Genomic DNA, 22,438 nt, shown 5'->3' on the forward strand with positions numbered 1-22,438 from the left:
AAAGTTTCGATTATACAAACAGGATAGTGTTAGATAATTTAATAATTTCAGTAAGATAATCATTATAATCGTACTCGTCCTGATATAGACCGGAAATTAAAGAAAGTTGTTAAACAATGATTCTCAAGTGAAAGCTTTGCTAAAGCTAATGTATTGAATAGTTGAATGGTAAACACAATACTGCAGAAGTTCCGAAGAACTCTGCAGCCTCTTTGATGATCCGAGAATTCTTTATGAAGAAAGCAAATATATGGAAATATATAATGGTTCTGACTAATTCTAGTGGAGAGAGCGTTTGACGTGAACGTTCCTTAACGTAAAATTTCACTTTCAGTATTTATTTATTTGGACGTCAGATAGATGAGGATCTGAAATTCCAGAAAAGAAAGCTCTAAAGGATAGAGAGTAGAGGCTAAAAGCTCACGAATCTCATAAGGTTTTAATTAAGTACAGACACTTCACAGAAGATATATGAAAGCTTTGCGAATTAAACTGAGATTATCTTTAAAAAGCTTTATGAAAGCTTTACGAATAAATAATTCACGGTTCGAATAAAGTATTTCACAACTAACATAATTATGTAAAAATACTTGAAAATATTTTTTAAAATTTTCTTGCAAATAAAACCATTTCAAAAGAAACCTACAACAATAATCATACCAACACAGTAGCGATTACTTCACCACACTCGTTATGTTGAGCAATTTACCAATGCAATTAACAGTAAAGGCTAAAACATATCAAACAAATTTCGAATGCAATGCAAACAACGAGTTCGAGGCCCTTTGAATTAGGCATTCTCAGCACACGGTGGAACGTGGCGGCTTGTGTGTCTTCGAGTCGCACCTTCACACGCGGCAAAAGCACATGATTGCATACATAAATGTATAATGAATGCAAATGTAAATATTAGTATTAGAATGCACTGGGAAAATTGTTGCGACGGCGCTGGTGGCGTTACGTCAAACTTTCACTGCAACCGCGGCAAATGTTGAAGAAAATATCATAAAGACACATGTAGATAATGTTAATGCGAGGTTATAAGCGCAGTGTAAACAAGTGGCGTGTGTGCGGGCCCAAAAGCTAATAGCTGCATGTGCGCAGGCGCGTCTCTTTTGTATGCGCGTGCGCTTTTTTACTCACTTTTTGGCATTTGTTTCTTTCGTTATCGCTGTCAGAGGTGAAAACAATGCGACACCTGTTTGCTTGGCATACAAAACCACAAAAGAAAATATATGTATATTTGATAACAAATAAGCGTCGATATGTATATTTATATATTCACATGTATCTAGTGGGTGTTAGTTGGCGCTTGAAGTGTTTATTTTGGGTTTAATAATAAAATAAATAATTCACAAATATTTATAGTAAATATAATATAAAATATTAGAAACAAAAGAGAAAATTAAATAATAAAATTAAAAAAAAACGCAAATAACAAACACAAAGAAGACCAACGACATTTTTATGACTTCAACTTCCAAAAATGCAAAGGAAAAGACCGCAATTAAAAATTCAAAATAACAGCCACCAAATGCAAGTAATAAATCAGACTTATTGCAAAGCGTGTGACAGTTGAGCTTCAGTTTTAGATTTATGTATTCCGCTTAATTAAATATTCTCAAAAATATGGCAACGCATACACCATTATGACTATATATGCAGACGCACACACACTTTATCAAGGCAAAACTTTTAAAGTACTAATGTCTACCGAAATTGACGAGTCTGACAGTCAGTCAACCAACCTGTCAGTCAACTGCGCTGTCAATGAAGTGCATTCACTCCGCGGTTCTTGTGTCATGTCACTACTTGGCTACTTTATAGTTTGGTCATAGAAATTAATACGAATTTTGCTGTAAACACCAGCTGGTTGCCAACAACTACGCCCAGTTGATTACTTGTGGTCGAAGAGTGGAAAATAAGAAAGTCAGCTTAAAGTAATGGTTGGCGTTGGAAAGAGGTGGAAGTGTGGTAATTAATATTTTAATAATTTTCATACCATTTAAGGTGCCGCAGTATAATATAGGGACCACACGTCACATCGATTATAGTCATATATATAGTCATATAAGAGTGACCTGATTCCCTGGTAAAAGTATCGAACAACCAAATTACTTCGAGTTAAGGAGAATATTTCAGGGACTGTGCTATCTGTCCACTTAAAATCCAATATTAATAACTCTAACAAGGATTTGACTCTATATGTGCATAAAACTTTATGCGAAGTAACTAAATAAAACAGTGTATAAATCTATATTTTACAACTTTTTGAAAATGTATATGTTTTAATGAAAATTCTATAACTCGAATTTTTTTTGTGGATTATGGCGATTCGAGTTAGAGAAGTTCCACTATATATTAATGATATGTAAAATCATAATTTTAAAATTTCACAGGTTTGGAGAGTTCATTTGTCAAATTCCCGTTATTTTTTGAACACACCTTATATATGTATACTAAGATTTGCCCAAATCTCCCACAATAGTGAGACAATTGAAATGTTGTTGATGATTTCTTTCGGAAACATTTTTTTTGAGTTGAGTATTCTGATGCAGACTATATATATAAACAGTTCATAATGATAAACTCTTCTCGTCTCCGAGGCTTTATTACATCCGCTTTCATTAGACAGGATCGTTTAATTTTGTCAATCCACTGTCACTAGTATGACAAACTACAGCTTGGCCTTTCTTAATAAATAGCCCTTCAATTGGTCTAATTTGGCAAATTTCTACCTACAGTTAAGACAAGGAAGACATAAGATAGATAGAGGTCTATCTACGCCAAGCACACCAGTCTCAATTTGCGATTAGCTAATAGTCTTTCGCACAGCCAAATTAATTGATACATTGAGTTTATAATTGAGACACAAGTTTTTGCCTTTCGCACAGCCTGCTACTCGCATACATTTTATTTTTGCTTCATCAGCTGATTGCTATTTTACCTATAACTACAACTAAATTTACAGCAAAGGCAAAGATCGGTTAATTGATCAATTAACTCCTGTGCGAAAAGGCTATAAACCCGACCATCTCATTAACAGCCAAGAAGCTTTATACGCACTTCGAAGAATATTTCGCCTTCGGTTTTCGTTAACTTATGTGACTGTAAGAAATGTATTGCTCAAAAATCATAATCAAAGTCACATGTGATTTTTAAGAAGAAATAAAACGAATATACTTTAATGTTAAGACCCAAAAATAAAAATGTTCGGCGCGGGTGGTTCGAATACATACCAGTCGAGAGGCACACTTTTTGTCCACTTTCAGTAATTGCAAAAAAATTAAAGTTCTGTCAGAATGATTAATTCCGAAATAAAGTACTGCCTCACATCAAATCGCACTATCAATTAAAAGTGACAGTTTCAATTTTAATTAAATTATTATGTATATTATTATGTCTCTCTTTTTGTGACAAATAATTAAATTCACTGAATCATTATTCAGTCAAAATATATAGATTTTTTATTTCATATTTTTATTATACTTTTTATTAACAAATTATCAAAAGTCCTCTGCGTCATCACATTGTAATTTCGTTGACTATACAAGTCAAAATTTCATTTATTTTGTAATCGCTTTTTTCACTTTTCATTGCGAATAAACGACGCTATTTAAGATACTTACAGTCTTAAATACACACGCATGCGCAGCACTCAACAAGCAATTCGCTGCGCTTTTAATTTCGCCAATAAGAGGAAGGCGAGAGAAACAAGACTCAGCGCTTGCGCCATCGCAAAGAGTTGGTTTGTCGTCAACAACCGCCGCCCATAAGCCAACACATTGTTGACAATTTTTTCGTTATTTTTTGCTCACTTTAATCTCTGCTTTATATTAGCTCCACAATGTAACAGTGTGGCATGGCATGGAGGAGAAGAGAAATGAAGTGAATTGAGGAGCCAAAGTATTTAATTGACTTCGCGGCGCGCGTCGCTTTTTCGTTTTCAACGGCAGTGCGCATGCGTAGCGTGGCGTCAGTGGGCTGCAGTTGTGTGCGGTTATTTATGACTCTTCTACACTCGCAAGCTGCTTCTTCCCGCTTCGCTGCTAAATTCCTTTATTTTCTTATTGTTGTTGGCTCGTACGCCTGCCTTTTGAAAAATGCCATTACCTCGTTCAATTAAGGGGGTCCCATGCGAATTGTGCAAGCTCCAATGGCTGTGAGTGAGTTCGTAACTTTGTATGCGAATGTGTGTGTTCGTCGGCATACTGCTACTCGTTTACGCTTAACCGATGACGCAAATTCATATAAATTATATTTGGTGTGTCTGCAATTTTGTTGTTGTTTTTTGTTGCTTTTAAAGTATAATTTTATCTTTGTAACAAGTCTTCTCTGCCATTCCGCTTCAATAGAAACTCAAAATTGCAGCATCACCGCATAGCAATCTCTCCATTTGTGTGTCGTGTTGTGTCACCTCCTCCCCCTCCCGCAACGCTTGTGCGTCACTTACGCGCGTCAATGTGGTAAGGTCAAGGTTGCAACATCACAACGTTTCGACTTTGTAAGCGCTTCGGCAGGGAACATGTGCACGTCGTGATTGGGGGAAACGCGCAGAGAAAAGCAAAAAAGAGGAGTAAATAAAATATACAACAACTTTATATATTGATTAAGCGCCGATTATTTCAACATTGTGTCTTGAAGATGCGCTTGTTTGGCCAGTTGTGTTCGATAAGTTTCATTTAAAAACTCATTTTCTGCTTTTTTTTTTTCTTTTATTTAAATTTAATTTTTTCGTTGTTGAGATGTTTTCTCCAAGTCATGATTAGCTTGTCGGGTGAGCTTATAACAATTAATTTATGTACATGCATTATGTTGTTAACTTGTTGGTGCAACATGAAAAACAAAACAACACAAGTTCGTGGGATCAAGCGAATGTGGCAATCCGCAAAAAAGCGATATGTTTGAAGTTGATAAAGAGATGAGAGTGGGTGTCACACTTATGAGAGGAAAAGAGAGAGAGAGAGTAAGAAAGAGTCAGATATAAAGAGAGTGAGACAGAAGAATAGGTCCTCGACAGTATTAGATGACAAAGTACAACGGAATAAAAGGAAAGCCTAAAAGAATTAGATTAGGTGCCTTAGACATAATTATAGAATATGGTTTCGAATATCAGAATAATCTGTTGGATTTAGTTAGCTAACAAACTATTTTCTTCTTGGTCACATAAGACCATCCTTATTTCAGAGATAAAGGTCTTCCTTAGTATTCCACAACAGTTCGGAGTCTATCCTGTGCCAAAGCACTAATCATAAAAGTAGGGTCAAGTAACTAGTAAGTATTGAGGCTACTTAGGTTCAAGGTAGAATCAATGAAGCTAAAAAACGAGGTATTTGTTCTCTTTTAAATAAATTTTCGGATTATCAATTGAGAGCAGTGGAAGAGCCTTTAATACCTCTATTATTAAAGTAAAAACTCTTCGAGGAATGTTTTAGATCTCAAAGTGGCCATTTGGCTATACATATATGAAAAATGAGATAGAAGGAAGAAATAATAATGAGAACTCAACCGCCGAATGCCTCTCATAAGATCATCAATAGCCTCATAAAAATACTCGAAAATTTCCCGATAAACCCCAAGTTATAGGAACCTTCAGAAGAACTGGAAATTGGGAATCCTTGCCGCTTCGTCATAAACTTTTACAAGGATAACCTTTAGAATCTTGGTACAAAGGATATCGACTATTAAGTCCACTGCTCCCACGACAGTCGGTTCTACGTAACTGAAACAGACCTGGATTATATCCGGTCAAGGACAGTCAAATCAGCAGCATTGCTCAAATTGAAATGTTTTAAGCCCCTACAACAACTGTCAATTCCAAGATTTTTGTGAAAAATTATGACTTTTTTCTTCGCTAATTAAAAACTGTGTAAATTACGATCTAAATTAGAGATTAAGCATAATATTAAATGCAAATGCGGTCTGCGATCAATGAACTTGATTAGCCATTAAAAATTAAACCGTTGAGAAAGAAAGATAAAATATTTTATCAAAGAAAAATCTAATTTTAGTCAATCAAATGCAGACAATGCCAAAGAATGTGTCCAAAAATTCAATTATGCGGCGCACAATCAATCAATCAATATCAATTGAAGTTCATTACAGCAGCAGTCACAACACTACAGAATAGCTTGACACCACGACCGAAGTGCAGCACCAATTAAAGAAGAAGAAGAGAAATCAAAGAAAAGCACAGACCCTTCTGAAGAAAACACATTTTTTCAATTAAGCAACAGAAATTAACAGCAATGAAATTAAAAAATAATAAAAAAGGGTTTGCGGTCAAACACGTGTTGCTGCAACAAACAACTGCAACGGCGAAAGAGTCATAAATTTAGACGCCGTGACAGCTAGCATACCCTGCACACCCAGGGTGCTATATGAGCAATTCTAATTGCCGTTATGCGCTACAATCAGTGAGCGATAAAAACATATGTGTTATTGTATGTGTGTAGCTTATTAAGAGACACACCCTGAGAACAACAAACAAGCTGATGAGGGCTACTCGGATCGCTTTATGCGAAAGTGACCAATTCCAAAGTGTATTTTATATAGAATAATTAAACGCATTGAAAGGGTGTGTGTGCCCATATGTTTATACAGCGAGGAGAGAAAGGGAGAACAACACTTTCATTCTCGTTAAAATCGGCGATAAAATAGTTTAATCATCCGAAATTAATTAAACTAATGAATATATAAAAGAGAAATGGGTTTGAGGAATGTGCTGGAAGAGAAGATAGCATTATTCACACTTTAAATTGAGCTGAAAGCAAAATTAAAAGCTTCAAATTTACGACGTTCAATAAAGACGCTGGAGAATAATGAAGATCATCGCTAATTAATAATAAAGGCAACCGACAACAATTGCAACAATAAACATATAAACTGATATTAATGACTTACTGAGCGCATATGAAATGATTAATTGAAAGAAAATAGACGAAAATAAAGTCATATAAAATCCAATAGAAAGCTTTTAGAGTCTTCATTCTTCAATTAAACACAGATCATTTGACATTTTTACAATAAATCAGAATATGAGAGGCGAAATTAACTATTGAAAAGATTTATATTGTTTCTTTCCTAATTTTAAATGAAATATATTCTAAAAGCTATGTTAGAATATTAGATTTTCTATAGTTCTCTTAAAATTTAAACTCTCCACTGCACAGATTTTATATTTCTCAAATCACTGTTGAGAAATTTTAACTGAGGGTTTAATATTTTTTAAGTCAATACTACATAACAGACCATGTCCAGTGAAGAAAATATAGCAGATGTAGCTGGGTGAGTACACAAAGACCGTAGAGAGAACGTAAACGTCAATGGCGACAGCTAACCGGCTGTTTGATGCCTGAAATTGAAGCACGTGATCTCAACATTTGGTTTCAACAAGACATCAATCAATGGATTTATTGAAAGAACACTTCGGTGAGCAGATAATTTCACGTTTTGGGCTAGTTGATTGGGCGCCAAGATCGTTTAATATCCCACCGAAGATTAAACTCAACGGATGGACCTTCTGAGGAGCCAACATTTGAATAAGATAATCTTTAAAAAATAAATATGGCATTAAATAACCGAAGAGAAAAAGTAGAGTGAACTAACTGGAATAAGTTGATTCTTACATAATCTTTTTTAACTCCAGTTTTCGGCTGTCAGACCATTGCAGCGTCTTTCAGGCAGAGGTAGCTGCCATCAAAGTAGCAGTAGATATACTGCTTCGAAACGAGTCATCCTTTAGAGAGGTGTGTATTCACTCCGATAGCAGAGCGGCAACACTGTCCTTGGACTCGATGACAGAACGCTCTAAGCTGGTTAAGAAGTGTTTAACATCCTTATCAGTAGCTTCGAACTACTTAGCAAACTGACTAGTTTGGGTACCCGGTCACCGAGGAGTCACTGGAAACTGCAAAGCGGACCAGCTTACAAGATAGGGTGCACTAGCAACATTAACGCCGGAGTGGAAACGTGTGGGGAATCCGTGGTCTTACTGGTCATTGCCCAATAGGCACATGCGGTGAGGCTAGGGATAACTTCAGACGCTAGTTGCCAAAGCTGTTTGAAAGCACCTCGGTAGACATAACCTAGTGATGTGACTGGAATCGGCATTACCCGACTTAAGAATTTTATTATAGAGTCCAAGCGCTTTGTCGCATCATTAGGGTCTTAGTGATCCGTTAGGAGTTTTCCCTGGTGCCACAATGGGCAGTCGAATCTGTCTAAGTGCGATTATCTACATCTGCGTAGATCTACCCCTTAACCTAACCTACATAACATTTTACTGAGTACGATTTTATAGACAATTCGAGCTCAGAAGCAGAGATCACAATGTAATATGTTTATTTACCTGTTTTGTCTAGAACTCAATTAAATTGTTTTATTTTTGTAATACATACACTTCTCATCAATCATCAAACGTTTCACCGCATAATTCATATAGGAAATAATGGACCGAGAAGATTTGGAAATGCTTACCTAAAATAGAAGAAAATTATATAGTCATTCGAGTTTGTTTTTTATTCAATATTTAATTATATTATTATTATTAATATCATCTAAAATTCAAAGGTTATGAAAGAAGTATTCTAGATTTACAGAGAGAACAACTTAACTTGAACTCGCTAAAAGCATACAATGTTGCTAATCACTTTAAATGGTGTATTTGAACTCTGAAAAGGCTCCAACAGCAAACATTACTTACATAACATTTAACCAAATTCTCAGATTACATAATTCTACAGCTGAAAACTTGCTGAAGCATGCTTACATAACAACAAATAAGAAGAAGAACTAAGCCTACTGCTGATTGCAACTTGGCAGCCGCGGCAATAACAGAATACCAACGCTTGTCGTCAGCAAATGTAAGTAAACCTTAACGCCCTCACTTCCCCCACACCGCGCTGATGGCCGACAAAGTGCACGAGTATCAACAAATTTACGCTCGTAAATGCAATTTGTACTTTCCCAGCGCCTCTGTTTTGCCACACAAAAACAAACGTGGCACAGTAAAAACATATAAACAACAACAAGAAACAGACAACAAAAGCCCCGAGGCCAACAGCATAAAAACGAATAAAAACTGATAATGAGAAGCAGAGAAAACGAAAAACACAGACGGGAAAATCAGGCAAAAACGGCATTAGACCAAACAATTGTGCGGTGCATTGACTTACCACTAACTCTGCTGCACTGGGCGACAGACCCCACGACGCCTTCGCCGAGTCACAGAATCGCGGACGCATAAAAGGCAAAGAAAAACGTGCGAAATTGCAAGCGCAGAGAGTTGGGGTAAGAGAGAGCGAAAAGTAGGGGAAGAGAGTAAGCAGAGAGCGAGAGCAGGTGAAGCGCTGTGATTTCATGTGATGTAGGGTCTTGAGGGCGCCCTCCGTTGGCGCTGAAAAAATGGAGCAAATATGCCACAAAGGAAAATGGCAAAAGAAAATCAGCGACACATAACGGCAAAGTAATAATATACTAGGCGAAAACGTGCAACGTGCCACATGCAACATGCAACATGAGGCACAGCGACGGTTTCAGTAAACGCCAGCTGTCCAAATACAATGCAAAGAGTAGTAACATGTAACTATATACTGGGCATACATACATAAGTAATTATGTACAAATGCATAATCATCATGCGATACACGCCCCTTTACGTATGAGCATAAGTCTATATGCATGTAGAATCGTATGCATGCGCGTTGTGGGTGCTGGGCCTTGAGCGTTCGGCTCTACTGCAGTCATTGTTGCCCAGCCGTTGCTAGGCTATGCTGCCCCATTGTTGTTATTGTTTCAGCGCATAATGCATTGCAGCGTAGATAAAAATCGATAAACGGCCGTATCAAGCAGCAGCTGCATGCAGTTCGTGCACAAATTCGGCCACGCCAACGCGATACAAATGCAAATGTGTGTGGTGCAGGTCGAAAGGCAGGGTTGATTAGGGCAAACGCGGCCGGTAGGAAATGAAATTTGAAGTTTAGATAAGAAGTGTGTGACGAATTGCTGACTAGAACTGTTTCAGAGCAGTTCACTGAACGGAAAATGAAAGATCTTCATACTATGTATACCATATTTGCAGAGGTATACAGACTAACCGTAGAAATTTCTGGTTTAAATTTCTCGCTTCATTACTTACACAATAAACCTCGCCCATAATCACTAAATCATGTTGTATAAATATTCATAGCTTCGAAGATTTTAAAACTCATGGACAACTCTTCAGAAAAATAATTCTGAGAAAGCATATTACGCTTCACGATCTGAAAGAATGTTGGAGAAAATTGAACCAGTACAAGAGACAAGGAATGAAATCATCCCTGCAGTAAGCTACTGGAAGCCATCAGTCTCCCAAAGCCATCAATAGTACCTTCCTGAAAACAGCCGACGACCGGACTTCGGATGCGACAGACTTTCGACAAGCACTGAACGCCATTCACAGAGGAGCCATTAACACCTTCATCGACTCCCTCCCCGTGAATGGCGTACTTGGAGATACAACACCACCCATCGCAGACACAGAGCTCGAGTCGCGAAACTAGTGTGATCCTTCGCTCTGGATATTGTTGCAAGTTAAACTTCTGCTTATCCAGACTAGACCCTGACATACTCAATATATTTCCTGCATGCAAGAGACCCCGCACGACAGTGACTACCTCTTTGCATGCCCCCTAAACCCTACTCATCTAACACCACTTTCCCTTTTGTCCGACCCTATCGAAACAGCTCGTTTCCTGGGCCTCCCGTTAGATGATTTCGATGACAATTAGTCTGAGATTACCGGTTCAGGCAGGTTCGGGCTTGCTTAGGGACTCTTTTAGAACATATTTGAGGAACACATAATTATTGGGAGTATTATTTAAATCTGGAAATACTCTAAGATTATAGTAAGCTACAATAAAATGCGAAAATAAATTTTTTTCTATTTTATATACGAGAAATCTCTAAACGAAATTTGATCTAAAGGGGCTTATCTGGAAGCATAATTGTTAATGAAATAATAACCCTGATTAAAGCTTCGACAGAATATGGGATCTCTGAATTATAGTACAAATTATAGCAACGGTAAAAAAACAATAGATGATTAAAAAAAAATTTGATTCATATAGTTTATAGACCAAGTCTTCTCGTTGGGTATGCTCTGACACGAATGAATATATATATATCTATGTTGATCCGGGTATGTATGTAAATGTATGAATATATAGAAGTATATAATATGCATAAAGCGTATAAATGACCCACAAGACCGCCCGTTAGTGCATATTTTAAAACCATCAAATATACGTACATCTATATGTACTCTCATAAACATACACACCCTATAAAATAATACAATTAACTTCAATTTCATTATTATTAACAGACATTAAAGCAATGAACATTTCATTATAAAGTGCATTCCATTCCCTTTTTTATTGAATGGAGTATATATGTACATTTGTATGTATGTATATATACTTTTATAAGCCAATACATATATATGCATATGCATGATATGCCGAGGAAATCAGTTATTTTCATAATACCAGAGAATTAAACCAAACATGACTAATGTACGGAACGAATTATTCAAAACAAATAAAATCAACAAAAAACAATACAAAAACAAGGCGTAACCTGATAGTGAGTACATTTTGTTGGAAATCATAGGTAACGAAATCGAAACGCGGAGGAGGTGCTGAAGAGAAAGCTTAAGCCTTTTTAAAGAGATCAAATCGGTATTCGAATTTTTAACGGTCGTAAATTTGAAGTATTCTATTTAAATATAGGTATATAAATTTACGAAACACCCTGTATCTGCCAAAGAAACTTATGGTGGCTTAAAATTTTCATATCTAAATGGGTGACAAAGAACAAAGCAACAAGCTTAAACGGCTATTTCTTAATTCTTGCAAAGTCAGTTAAGATTGGTTGAGAATTAGGCGACATCAAGCTTAAACTTGGAAAATGGAAAAGTCTAGAGAAAACGGAGAGAAGACGAGAATAACTAAGAGTTTATACTCAAAACAACAATATGTCGAAATTAAAATTTTTCGTTGGAAAAAGTAGCTACTTTACCTCGAAGTACAGCTCGATACACCTAGAAATGTGTTCCCTAAACTCTGAGTACCATGAATACTCTTCTTTATAAATTTTCTTCAATTGTTAGCTTATCCACCTTAACAACTCCTCTTGGTATTTATTCAACCAGCCATTTTAAGACTCTTTTTGTTGTGGTTTTTTCACAGGGACTTTGCGTTAACCCACAATTCCCACAAAAGTGTGTCGAAGTAGAGGAAAACCTGACAAACAGTTGCTGCTTTACTTTACTTCTTAATAGTCTCGGTTACCCCATACTTATCGAAGCGATATGGCTTCACTATTTTTAACACGCTTTCAATTGTGTCGAAAATTGAAATAGACCACATTTGTGTTAAGGGTGTTTAACATGAAATGCAATACAAAAGTAGAAAAAGTACAAAAAAAAAATAATAATTGTAATTTTATGTTACACTTTAAAAGTGTTTCCTGACAATTACAACTCGAATTGCAAGCGTCAGGTAACACTGGTGGTCACTGTGTTTACACTTTATGCTAGTCATTGGACCATTTACCAACTGGTAATGTCTTTTAAAAGTCTGCACTATTTTTAGGGTGACAAATTTTAACTTTTATGTGCCGTTCAAAAGTAACAGTTACTTTGTTAAAAGACTCTCTTGCAAACGAGGCTTTATAGTCAAAAAATTTGTGAAATTATGTTCACAAAAAGCATAAGTTTATTGTTACTAACATTAATTTTTGTCTAATTTTTTAATGAAAAGTGACTTTTTATTTTTGCTTGAATGCACAACGGGTTTTATGCCCTGTTTATTATGCAATTTGCGGTAGTGCAATTTTTCTTTTATCAGTTTTTATGTGTGCCCTATATTAACTATATTGCCAACTGACTATTTTTAGCTAACGGTATTTTTGCGCACTGCTTTTTGCTTTATTGCCTGCAATTCACTTTGAGCTTAGCTGTGATTGGCAAAGCAACAGGGTGTCTGTGAGTTACATTGCAAATTTTATTGGCGAAAATCAAATGATAATTATGAAGGGCTTACATAATTTAGAGAAATAGGTTTGATTAACCGCAAAATTAGTTTTGATTTACGAAAATAACATTAAAACTTATTTGCAAAATTATATTAAAAATTTGAAATAAAGAAGGTAGCGCTAGATGAACTGCTCCGAAGTGTAGCCTCCTTCATGGAGGTGAGTATCCACTCCGATAAGAAGTATCTTTACTTATTATCGTTAGCGTCAAGCTTTTCACCATCAGACTCATGATGCCAGGTTACAGCGGAATAGCTGGGAACTGCAGAGCGGGTGAACTCGAAAGAAGGGGCACCCGTCCCCCAAATTCACCTGGGAACGAGTCAGATTAGTCTGGATGCCGAGTTACAGCGGAATAGTTGGAAACTGCAGAACCGGCGAGCTCCAAAGAATGGACACCCCGTCGTCCAATTTCGTCATGCTGGGAACGTGTCGGGGCTCCGCACTGGATCACCTCTTGTACTCGACCACTGGATCACTGGACTTCTCGCGAGGTGGTATACGCTGTTAAAAACTAAAACCTGCTCGGTTACGACTTTTTTTTGGTCCACAGTGGAGAACTATGTGCACTTAAAAAGGTTCACATATCATGAGGCTAGGAACCCTGTCATAGCTGTATGGAGGAAGGCGAGGTTTAAACAACAAGTTATTTCTTCCTGCACTGCCAGCGTTCGTAAGACTGATACTGGTTCTATGTGATCCACACTTTTGGCATCACAAGAGAATGGCGCTTTTAGCTGTCCAAGTTGGAACAATCGCGAAACCTGCCAAGGAGGACAGCCTTTGAACCTAATCTAACCTAATATCTGTTTGTGATGAATTTTATGAGTAACCACATTTTTTCACTGTTTATTAGCAACATTTTTGATTTAAATGTATAAAAAATACAATATGTATGCATTGCTAAAATTTACCTCTTCATAAAAACCCCTTGAAGCAAAAATCACAAAACACTCAGAAGCACTTAAAAATCACCATCAGCAGTTAATGTAAAATGCTTGTATTTTATATTGTAAAATTAACGAAAGCTTATTGGATTACAATAAAACACTACATGTATTCCTCTAACACAACTTTGCGATGTTATCAAATGAGGTTAGTGATTTAGTGCCTAAGGCTAAGTACATAGTGGAGACAACGAAGCAGAGCATGAAAGAAGGAAAGGAAAAAATCAAAGCAATGAGTTCTGAAAATAAGTAACTTTGTTCAGACATATGTAGTATCCCTGTCCTAGAGCTACTTCTCTTTCATCCCTCCGCAGCCTTTCATAATACTCTGCATTAGACAACCAAATGTTGACAGTTGTCCAAAACATATTAAATCAATATTCTAGCCACCTTCAGTTGTACATATATCATGCAAAAAATAAAGGAAAATCAAGTTTTACAAAGGTTAATGCTCTATATTTCGTCACTGTCTGAAAATAGCTGGTTACGCTGCAGTGAAAGAGTGAAGTACATATGCAGTCAGGCGGGAAATGGTGTGACTTGAACTCGATAAACTTGGCGTAAGTGTATGTCAATAAAGCAACAAGATAGGAAATGTGTAAACAAATTAGCGTTACACGCTGGAAAAGTGCATAAGTATATTAATTTGTATGTGAAAAGGCAAATATTTACAGGGCGATTCGCTTGCCCTCTTTCTCGATCAACAGCATGTAATTAGCTGTAAGCTATATTCTACTTTTATTTATAACTTTTTATATGTAATCGAAACGTAAGCTATTGAAAATTAAAACTATTATTTTAACTATTTAGAAAAATGAGGTTATATTTTCGGACTTAAAAGGCTCTAAAGACTAAAAGGTTATATATAAACTTATTAAATTTTATCTGTGTGGAGTGGGTACCGAGCGATCTCATGAGCGACCAACACATAAACGATTCGATGCTTCTGAGCAGTTTTGGAACACTTCCATTGAAATAATATAAGGCATTCAATAAAACCTAGTTCCAAGACTTAACTACGGAGTCCAACAAACAGACATCCGAGCTAGCTGCACTCAATGAACCGAATCTAAAGCCTGGAAAGACATAACAAGGAGGTGACGAAGTAAGGATGCCTATATTTTGGAATGCCTGTTGAAACAGAGGGGTTTATGAAAAAGAAGAATAATTTATTCCACATAAGGCACGCTCAACAGATCTGGCCCACAGTGACTGTTCACCGTCCTCAAAATTAGATCTATATTAACGCAATTTATTTCAAACTTTTCTAAATTCACACTTAACGAGGAGTTTTGGAATATTCAACCCGAAATTTGCTTTATCAAATCTTTTTTTTGCATTTTTCTCCACAAAACTGTTTTCTTCTCCCCTAACCGCCAACCACACACAAAAAATTATTGAACTGAGCCGAGCCGACTGCTTATTCCAGCACTCGGACATGTCATACATTAATTGACCGTTAGAAGGCAAAACAACTTTCGCATGACTGTCGATATATAACGGAAGAAATGCAAAAAAGCTTGTGAAACAAAAATAAAAGTATTAAAAAATGAACAACAGTCACACAATCCGCATACAACAAGTTCATTGACATTGCCCAAGCAACCACAAGCGCACACGCCGCCCTGTAGCCAGCTGCCTGTTGCCTGTTGCCGTGCGAGCTGCGTCCCTTGCACCATAGCAGACCAATTGCATATTAGTGCGCCGTCGCTGCTCGGCATAATTGCACGGAATCCACTTAGCGCAGCGCGCCGAGTGGCCGGACGACATGCATATGGGAATTCATTAAAGGCCGACGCAGCTACGCCCAGCCGCCCAACCGGCTCATAAAAAAATGTTGCCCCAGCAAGAGCAACGACAACGTCGCTGCGGTCGCGAACATATTGCAATGAAAATATAATATTTATGAACCGATGAAGCTGGCAGCAGCGTGTAGGGCGAACAAAGGAGCAGCGTTGCCGCCTGCTGACCGTGGATGGAGCGTGGAGGGCCACGCACTGGCTTCCGATGCGGACATGGCGAACAATTAACAAGCCGGTGGGTGGTTGGCGGTAGCTGATTGTGACGGCGCGGGACGCAAAGGGGCGCACTGTTGAGTGAAATGCCAAAGGCAATTAAAAGCGAGCAGCAAAAGAAGCGTGAAAATAAAAATAATGGAAAATGTGCAATTTGTTCAATGAATGCAGGCAACATAAGTTTGCCTTGTTGCATGACATTGTTGTGTGCCACACAGCAACAACAACAACAACACAAAAACAATGGAGCGGAGAAACAAAGACTGACTGCTATAATAAAGGTAGCACAAGTTCAGCGATGGAAGTAAAACAGTAATATTACCGGCGCATTGCAGAAAATGGGTGTGTTCCATGGCAACCTTGCGACATGCGGTATGGGAGACCAAGAGACAGCCGACGATGGAGTACCGAAGTTTCCGGTCGCCGGAAAGATGACAACTGACGTCGAACAGAGAATGTAATTGACTTGATGTGTCACTGCCAGGGCGATGCAACAATTTACAATTACAAAAACAAAAACAACAACAAAACAAAGGAAACCCCCCTAAAGCGCCAACAACAAACTACAGATGATGTGGCCATTGAGTAATACTACAAATTGTCTGCCAACTGAGCGACAGGCAGTGCGTGTCAGTGTGTGCGGTCGTAATCTCTGTCATGCCACAAATAAGTGTCGCGTAATACTGATCATGCAACAAAGATAAGTTTTATTATCTGACCCCGCCGGCAAACTGCTCCACTTTAAAGCGTAAAGCGCGGCGTTGTTGTTGGTTCTCGCGTTGGTCAGCGGACGACGGTCAGTGGCGCGACCACACGCATGCATCATTAACATCCGGTTACTGGAGTAGTGCACTCGTGTATTTCCAGTATGACAAATTGACTGGCGAGTGGCATTGCATTGGTGTTGCCATGCACTTTCATTCATTATAAATAACTGCTGGTAATTTGTCTGATCTTTCGCTCTCTCCAAGGTTGCTCCAAGTGTTGTTGAAATTGGCTTATATAAGAGCTGTGTGGTAATGTGCGACAATTGCAGTTAATACTGCACAGCACAGCACTACTGATACAGCTTGTCATTTTGTCAGGTGGGTTAACATATAGATCCTTAAAAGATCATATTCTGTGGTTCGGCACTAAGGGTGTGAGTGACTGATGTGGTCAATGATCTCTTTCCTTCATAAATTATTTGGAATATAATTGTGTTCCAGAGATCAATTGATAAACTGTGCAGACACCTTCATAAGCAAAGTTATATTGCACGATCCAAAGGATGAAGAAGAGTACACCAGAAATGTAGAAGATCTCGTTGCTAAAGTTGAACAGATCGTCTGGTCTATAACTAACATGTGATTGGAGATTCTTTTCCATGATCCATAGTACCCTGTCATACTGAGACCTTAAACGAAGATGGACCCTTTGGTAGACTGAAATAATGTGGAATGTGGTATATATAGAATGAAAACTACCTTCGAATCTGTGGATGACAGCGATAAATAGACGAAAGATCTCCTTACTAATGATAGCCGGACTTCCCTAGCCGGAACGGTCCATGATTTTTCAGGCTAAAGATTATCAATTCACCAACATTCTCTAAAACTATGTATGTCTAATATCAAACAAGAAATGGAGATCTTGAGATATAAAACAGGCAGGGTATTTTAATTCAAGTGAACACAGACAATCATTTGAACCTCGTGGCTTATCTTAGTTATGATAATTAAAATCATGTTTTGTTTCAATTTTCTTTGAATGAAAATATATATTAATGTCAATATTTCAAATAGACTCAAATATACTCGCAGATATAATTAAAACAACAAATTTTAAATTCACCTCATAACAATAAATGGAAAGCAAATTTATTTTAAACCAGACCGCAAACAGCGGTAGACTAAAAATAATGTAAAGTAGCTTGTGGACAACTGTCAAAAAACTAAATGTGACAGCAGGCGACTCAACATGACAGCACAGCAACAAGTTGGCGAAGCGACATTAACTGTCATGGGGTCTAGGGAAAACTGAGTGGATGGAGTTTATTAATGGCCGTTGAGACATAGTACAAACATTGCGGGACATCAACTGTTGTTTTATTTGAAACTTATGAAGGAAATTATAATAACTATAAGTATGGGCATGACTGTTGATTGAACGAAAAAATTAAAATTCAAACTAAATGCAAAAGTTTTGATCAGGCAATGTTAAAATTTTAGCCATACAAAATAAGAAAACAGCTCACTACTGGACAATAACGGACAAGGCTCTTTTTCCAAAAAAATCTTTAGCAAAAAAAGTTTAGACTAATCGATATTCTGAATGGACGTATAATGTTTTCATATTCGAAGAAACATTATACAGTTAACCACTTAAAGGGAGTTTGGAGACAACCGATAGTTTCACGTTTCACGTTTCAGGCGAAAGATAATAGTAACAATTTAGTATCAGGTTATCAACAGACTGTTCCTCTAAAGAGAAGGCACAGCCTTCACAGACACAGGAAAGAAAAATAAAGTTGTTGACAGCACATTGGATCATATGATTTTAAAATTTGGCTCGGAAAGTATTGGTTCTTGCTACCCTGAGAGAGATATCTTAAAACTCAGTCCAAGTGGTAAGAGGAGATTTATATAAGGACAGGCCTTCGATCACCGAAACTAATCTGTCTCTGAAGCATATTTAGAAAGATTCCCAGGATAATCGAGTTTATGTAAACAGAATGGACAAGAATTGATATTCAACAAGTAACGACAGAGGAATACATAGACAGCATTCTCAAAATCCACTTTAAATCTTACCCATAAGTGATTGGTTCTCCTTTCCATTTTGAAAAAAAAATGAAAAGTATTCACAGCATGTTTTCTTCTATTCACTCACCCAAAACTCTTTATAGAACATCACGGCCCCCACACTCGGTGCAGGGGTTGTGCAATTTTCACAGAATGTGTAAGCCTTCAAAAACAATAACTGTAATTCCATCATCACCAATGCCACTATTTATATTTACTGCCAAATTAATTAAATTATATGCACTCGAATAGTTTTCACTAAATGTCTATTGTGCTTATTAATCACTCGGCAATCACGAAATGAATGCAATTGAAAGCAGGTAATCACGACTACCGCACAATTTCAACGGCGAACTGAATGTGATAGAATGCAGATTTTAATTAGCCAAGTCAAGCAAAAACAGACTGGCTGCTTGGGTGAAGAAGCTAACGATGTCTTCATTTGTTGAATACAAAGTCAAGCAACACACGTAAGTACTGAAGAACTGTCTTCCGCTACCAGCCACACTTCGAAAGCGCGAGCGCTTCTGACCTCGTAATCATGACAAAGACCAATTGGCTATGCATTGCTGACTTCTGGTATCACCGCTTAATCGTTTGGTCGTGAGAACATCTGTGCACTTTGGAATCGCGGGGCATTTAAGTATTTCATAAATGTATCACTGCACATGACACCGTTACTTCTGCAGTGTGTCTGCAGTAGCGCGAGCTTAGCATTGAATTATGGGCGATAAAATTAGCGCTGGCAGTTCCGCAGTGTCTACGCCAAAGTGAACAGGTGCTTGGCGATATATTTAAAGTGATTTTTGTAGTTTAAAAGTGAGTGGAGCGTTGAAATGGCAGAATATACTTCTTTGTGGAGTGGAGTAGAGTGAAACGAATGGGTAAGCACTCTACCAATTAGTGGTCGATTTTAAATGTTTATAGTCGGTTTTTTTAAACTGTAAACTCGAGACTTTAACTCAGGCTAATTGCTTAAGTAGACTCCTCTTCGCATTGTTCTCTTTAGCAAGCACGTAAAGTAAGTCTGAACCAACTGAAAACTCCTTAATAAAAGTCCATTTTGATAAGGAGCTCCAGAAAGCACGGTTAAAGGGTTCTAAGTTTACTGTCAATGCATCATATAGATGGTTAGAACAACTCTTGATTCCCGGGTAGATAGTCGGTTTCCGTTCCGGTTCCAAAGTACTAAGTGTCGTGGAAACGGCGTGAAGATCTTGGCTTCACATGTAGGCGACCGATCCCTCGATTGTACCAAGTCTTACTGCAGTTCTAGAGTTCTGCTTGAGGATGTTTATTAGCATTAACGGAATGTTATAGACTAGATTTTGACCCCAAAGCCTACTTCATGCTTATACACTATACACCAATGAGTATTTGTAGAGAATCATTCATCACAGAAAAAGAGTCGAGAATTGACGATCTGTTCATGAGGAATTTGTGATATAGCAGATCTCAATATTCCAAAAAAAGGGTCTCTCCCACATTTTTTTAATTCAGCCTGCCTAACAAGAAAGTCCGACATGTTTCAGAAAAGGTTTCAAAACAGATTTGAGAAACATAATACATCTTCTGTTTATCAAACACCAGAAAAGCGTAATAACAATAAAGTCAATTAAGAAAATTAAAGCGTGAAGTCGCGCAACATATGTGGCAATTTCATGCCAGCAATTTGTAACGCTTAGAAAAGTACAAAACTCATTGTTGAGCCTCGAAAATAATTTTGGAAAAGAGAAAAACTCAAATTATTACGCCGACCAAGTGTAATAAACGCAAACAAGCGAGTAGAAGTCGCGACAAGTAGACTTCAACGCTGTCTGTAAACCGGTAGCACAGTCTATTAGCCAATCCGTTTATACAACATGTGAGACGACAGACGAACAACGAATGCGCAAACGCATGCAGGCACGCACTGCGCAACTTTAAGATAACCCACAAGCCGCATACAAACCAAGCCACAGCCGGCCGAATCAACCAAGCCGGCCAACGCTGTAGTCCGGCCAATGCAGTCAACCTGCCCCGGCGGTGTTGCTAAACCGGTTTGTGGACTGGCAAGAATGTTGCTGCTTGCAAATTTATGTATTTACAGCTGCGTGCTGCCATGCGGCTAAACAGAAGTCAACTGGCTGACCAGCGCAGCAATAAAATCCGTAGTGAAAAGCTACAAAAAATGAAGAAACAAACAAATGCAACAAATATGAATTTAAGTACAACTGATATTGCTTACAATTGTTGTTGGTGTGCAGCAAAAGTGCTGGGCGAAGTCTGAAGAAATGAAAATCCACATGCCGTCCATATACGAGTTTGCTAAGCTTATTATAATGCTGAATGCAGGAGGCACTTAAAAGCGCTGAGACTGAGCCATAAAAGGAAGTTAGTCAACCCGGTAGACGGTGGCGCAAGAGTTGCTCACATTTTTTCAATTTAATACCCGAGCAAAATTTGCTGCTACAACGGATTTAAAGTATTCTTCACTGGAAGTTTACTTCGCTGGAAATGTAAACCTCTTTGCCGTGACGAAGACAGTCGAGCCTGGGTAATCGAAAGGGAACCCAGTTAAAAACCTATGGACTTCATGTCTCAGTGAAAACTAGAGATAACTTAATCGAATTCGGTAAATCGGCTCCCCGGAGGTTGCTCTTGTTGTTGTTGTAGCGGTATAAAAAATTCACAAAATAATTTTAAGGAATGCTGCGGATTTGACAGTCCTCGGCCGGATAAAAATAAGGGTCCGACTACCCGGGCACGACTCCCCGCAGGTCGAATAAGTTGGTATATTCACTGAGCGATGTTTAATGGAATTCAAATCCCGGTAAAAGTTGAAGAACCATGAAAAAATATAAAAAATCATTTTTTCGATTCCGACCGAAGTTAGTACCACCTTACTACTGCTATCACTTGTAGATGCCAGAGTCAATAAAGCCGTTGTTATTGCTGTTGTAGCTATTTATAGATACAATGCAATAATTTGTAGGCAACGGAGGTAGTGATCAAATCATGCCAAGCCAAGCCAAATCAAGTCCATAACCCACTCTAAGCCGATACACGCCCTGTAGCCGGTTCTACACATTGTCAGTGGACGTCGAACAGATGAAAAGGTAGAGTTTATGAGGAAGTACGACAGAAATGCAACGACAACAACAAGTGGAAATATGAAGAGATGCTGACCAAATACGGACAACAACAACATTGTAGCAATATAATATAGCTTGTGGCATTCATAAGATTAACAACAAAAAACTGAAAAATATGCCATGCCTGAAGTGTTGAAAAGAATTTGTGATATCCATGGCGACACTTATCGCTGAGTCGCCTCCGCTTGCCAGCTGAAAGCTGCAGCAACACACAAACACAACCAAATATAGATATATATATACTAGATATAGTTATAGTGTCTACTGTTGAAGTAGAAGAAGTAAAGAAAACATGTTGACGAAATCTCAAGTGTGCCAACTTTATAATATAAGCTTAAAGCGATTAAGCGTGTGTGCCACTTAAGGTGCCGATAAATATTGTATGGCTTCCGGGTGTTGAGCCGCGTCAACCGAGTAAACAAAGAGTTATTTTCCAACAGAAAGGAAAATTATTTTCAGTTTCAGTTAAACAGCATGTAGTG

General features: G+C 37.8%; 1 protein-coding gene across 9 annotated transcripts in view; it reads right to left on the reverse strand.

Moving 5' to 3' along the window:
* LOC105221110 (formin-binding protein 1-like) overlaps window positions 1–18,946 on the reverse strand; it is a 61,320-nt gene extending 42,374 nt beyond the window's left edge. For all 9 annotated transcript variants that reach the window (XM_054230083.1, XM_054230081.1, XM_054230080.1 and 6 more), the window contains exon 1: window positions 18,911–18,946. In XM_054230083.1, coding sequence (XP_054086058.1) covers window positions 18,911–18,931 — 21 coding nt within the window. In that variant the 5' untranslated portion in view covers window positions 18,932–18,946. The remainder of the gene's footprint in view (window positions 1–18,910) is intronic.
* Between the last annotated feature and the right edge of the window lie 3,492 nt (window positions 18,947–22,438).

Source organism: Zeugodacus cucurbitae, chromosome 4, assembly GCF_028554725.1.
Source record: "Zeugodacus cucurbitae isolate PBARC_wt_2022May chromosome 4, idZeuCucr1.2, whole genome shotgun sequence".
Classification (NCBI taxonomy): Eukaryota; Metazoa; Arthropoda; class Insecta; order Diptera; family Tephritidae; genus Zeugodacus; species Zeugodacus cucurbitae.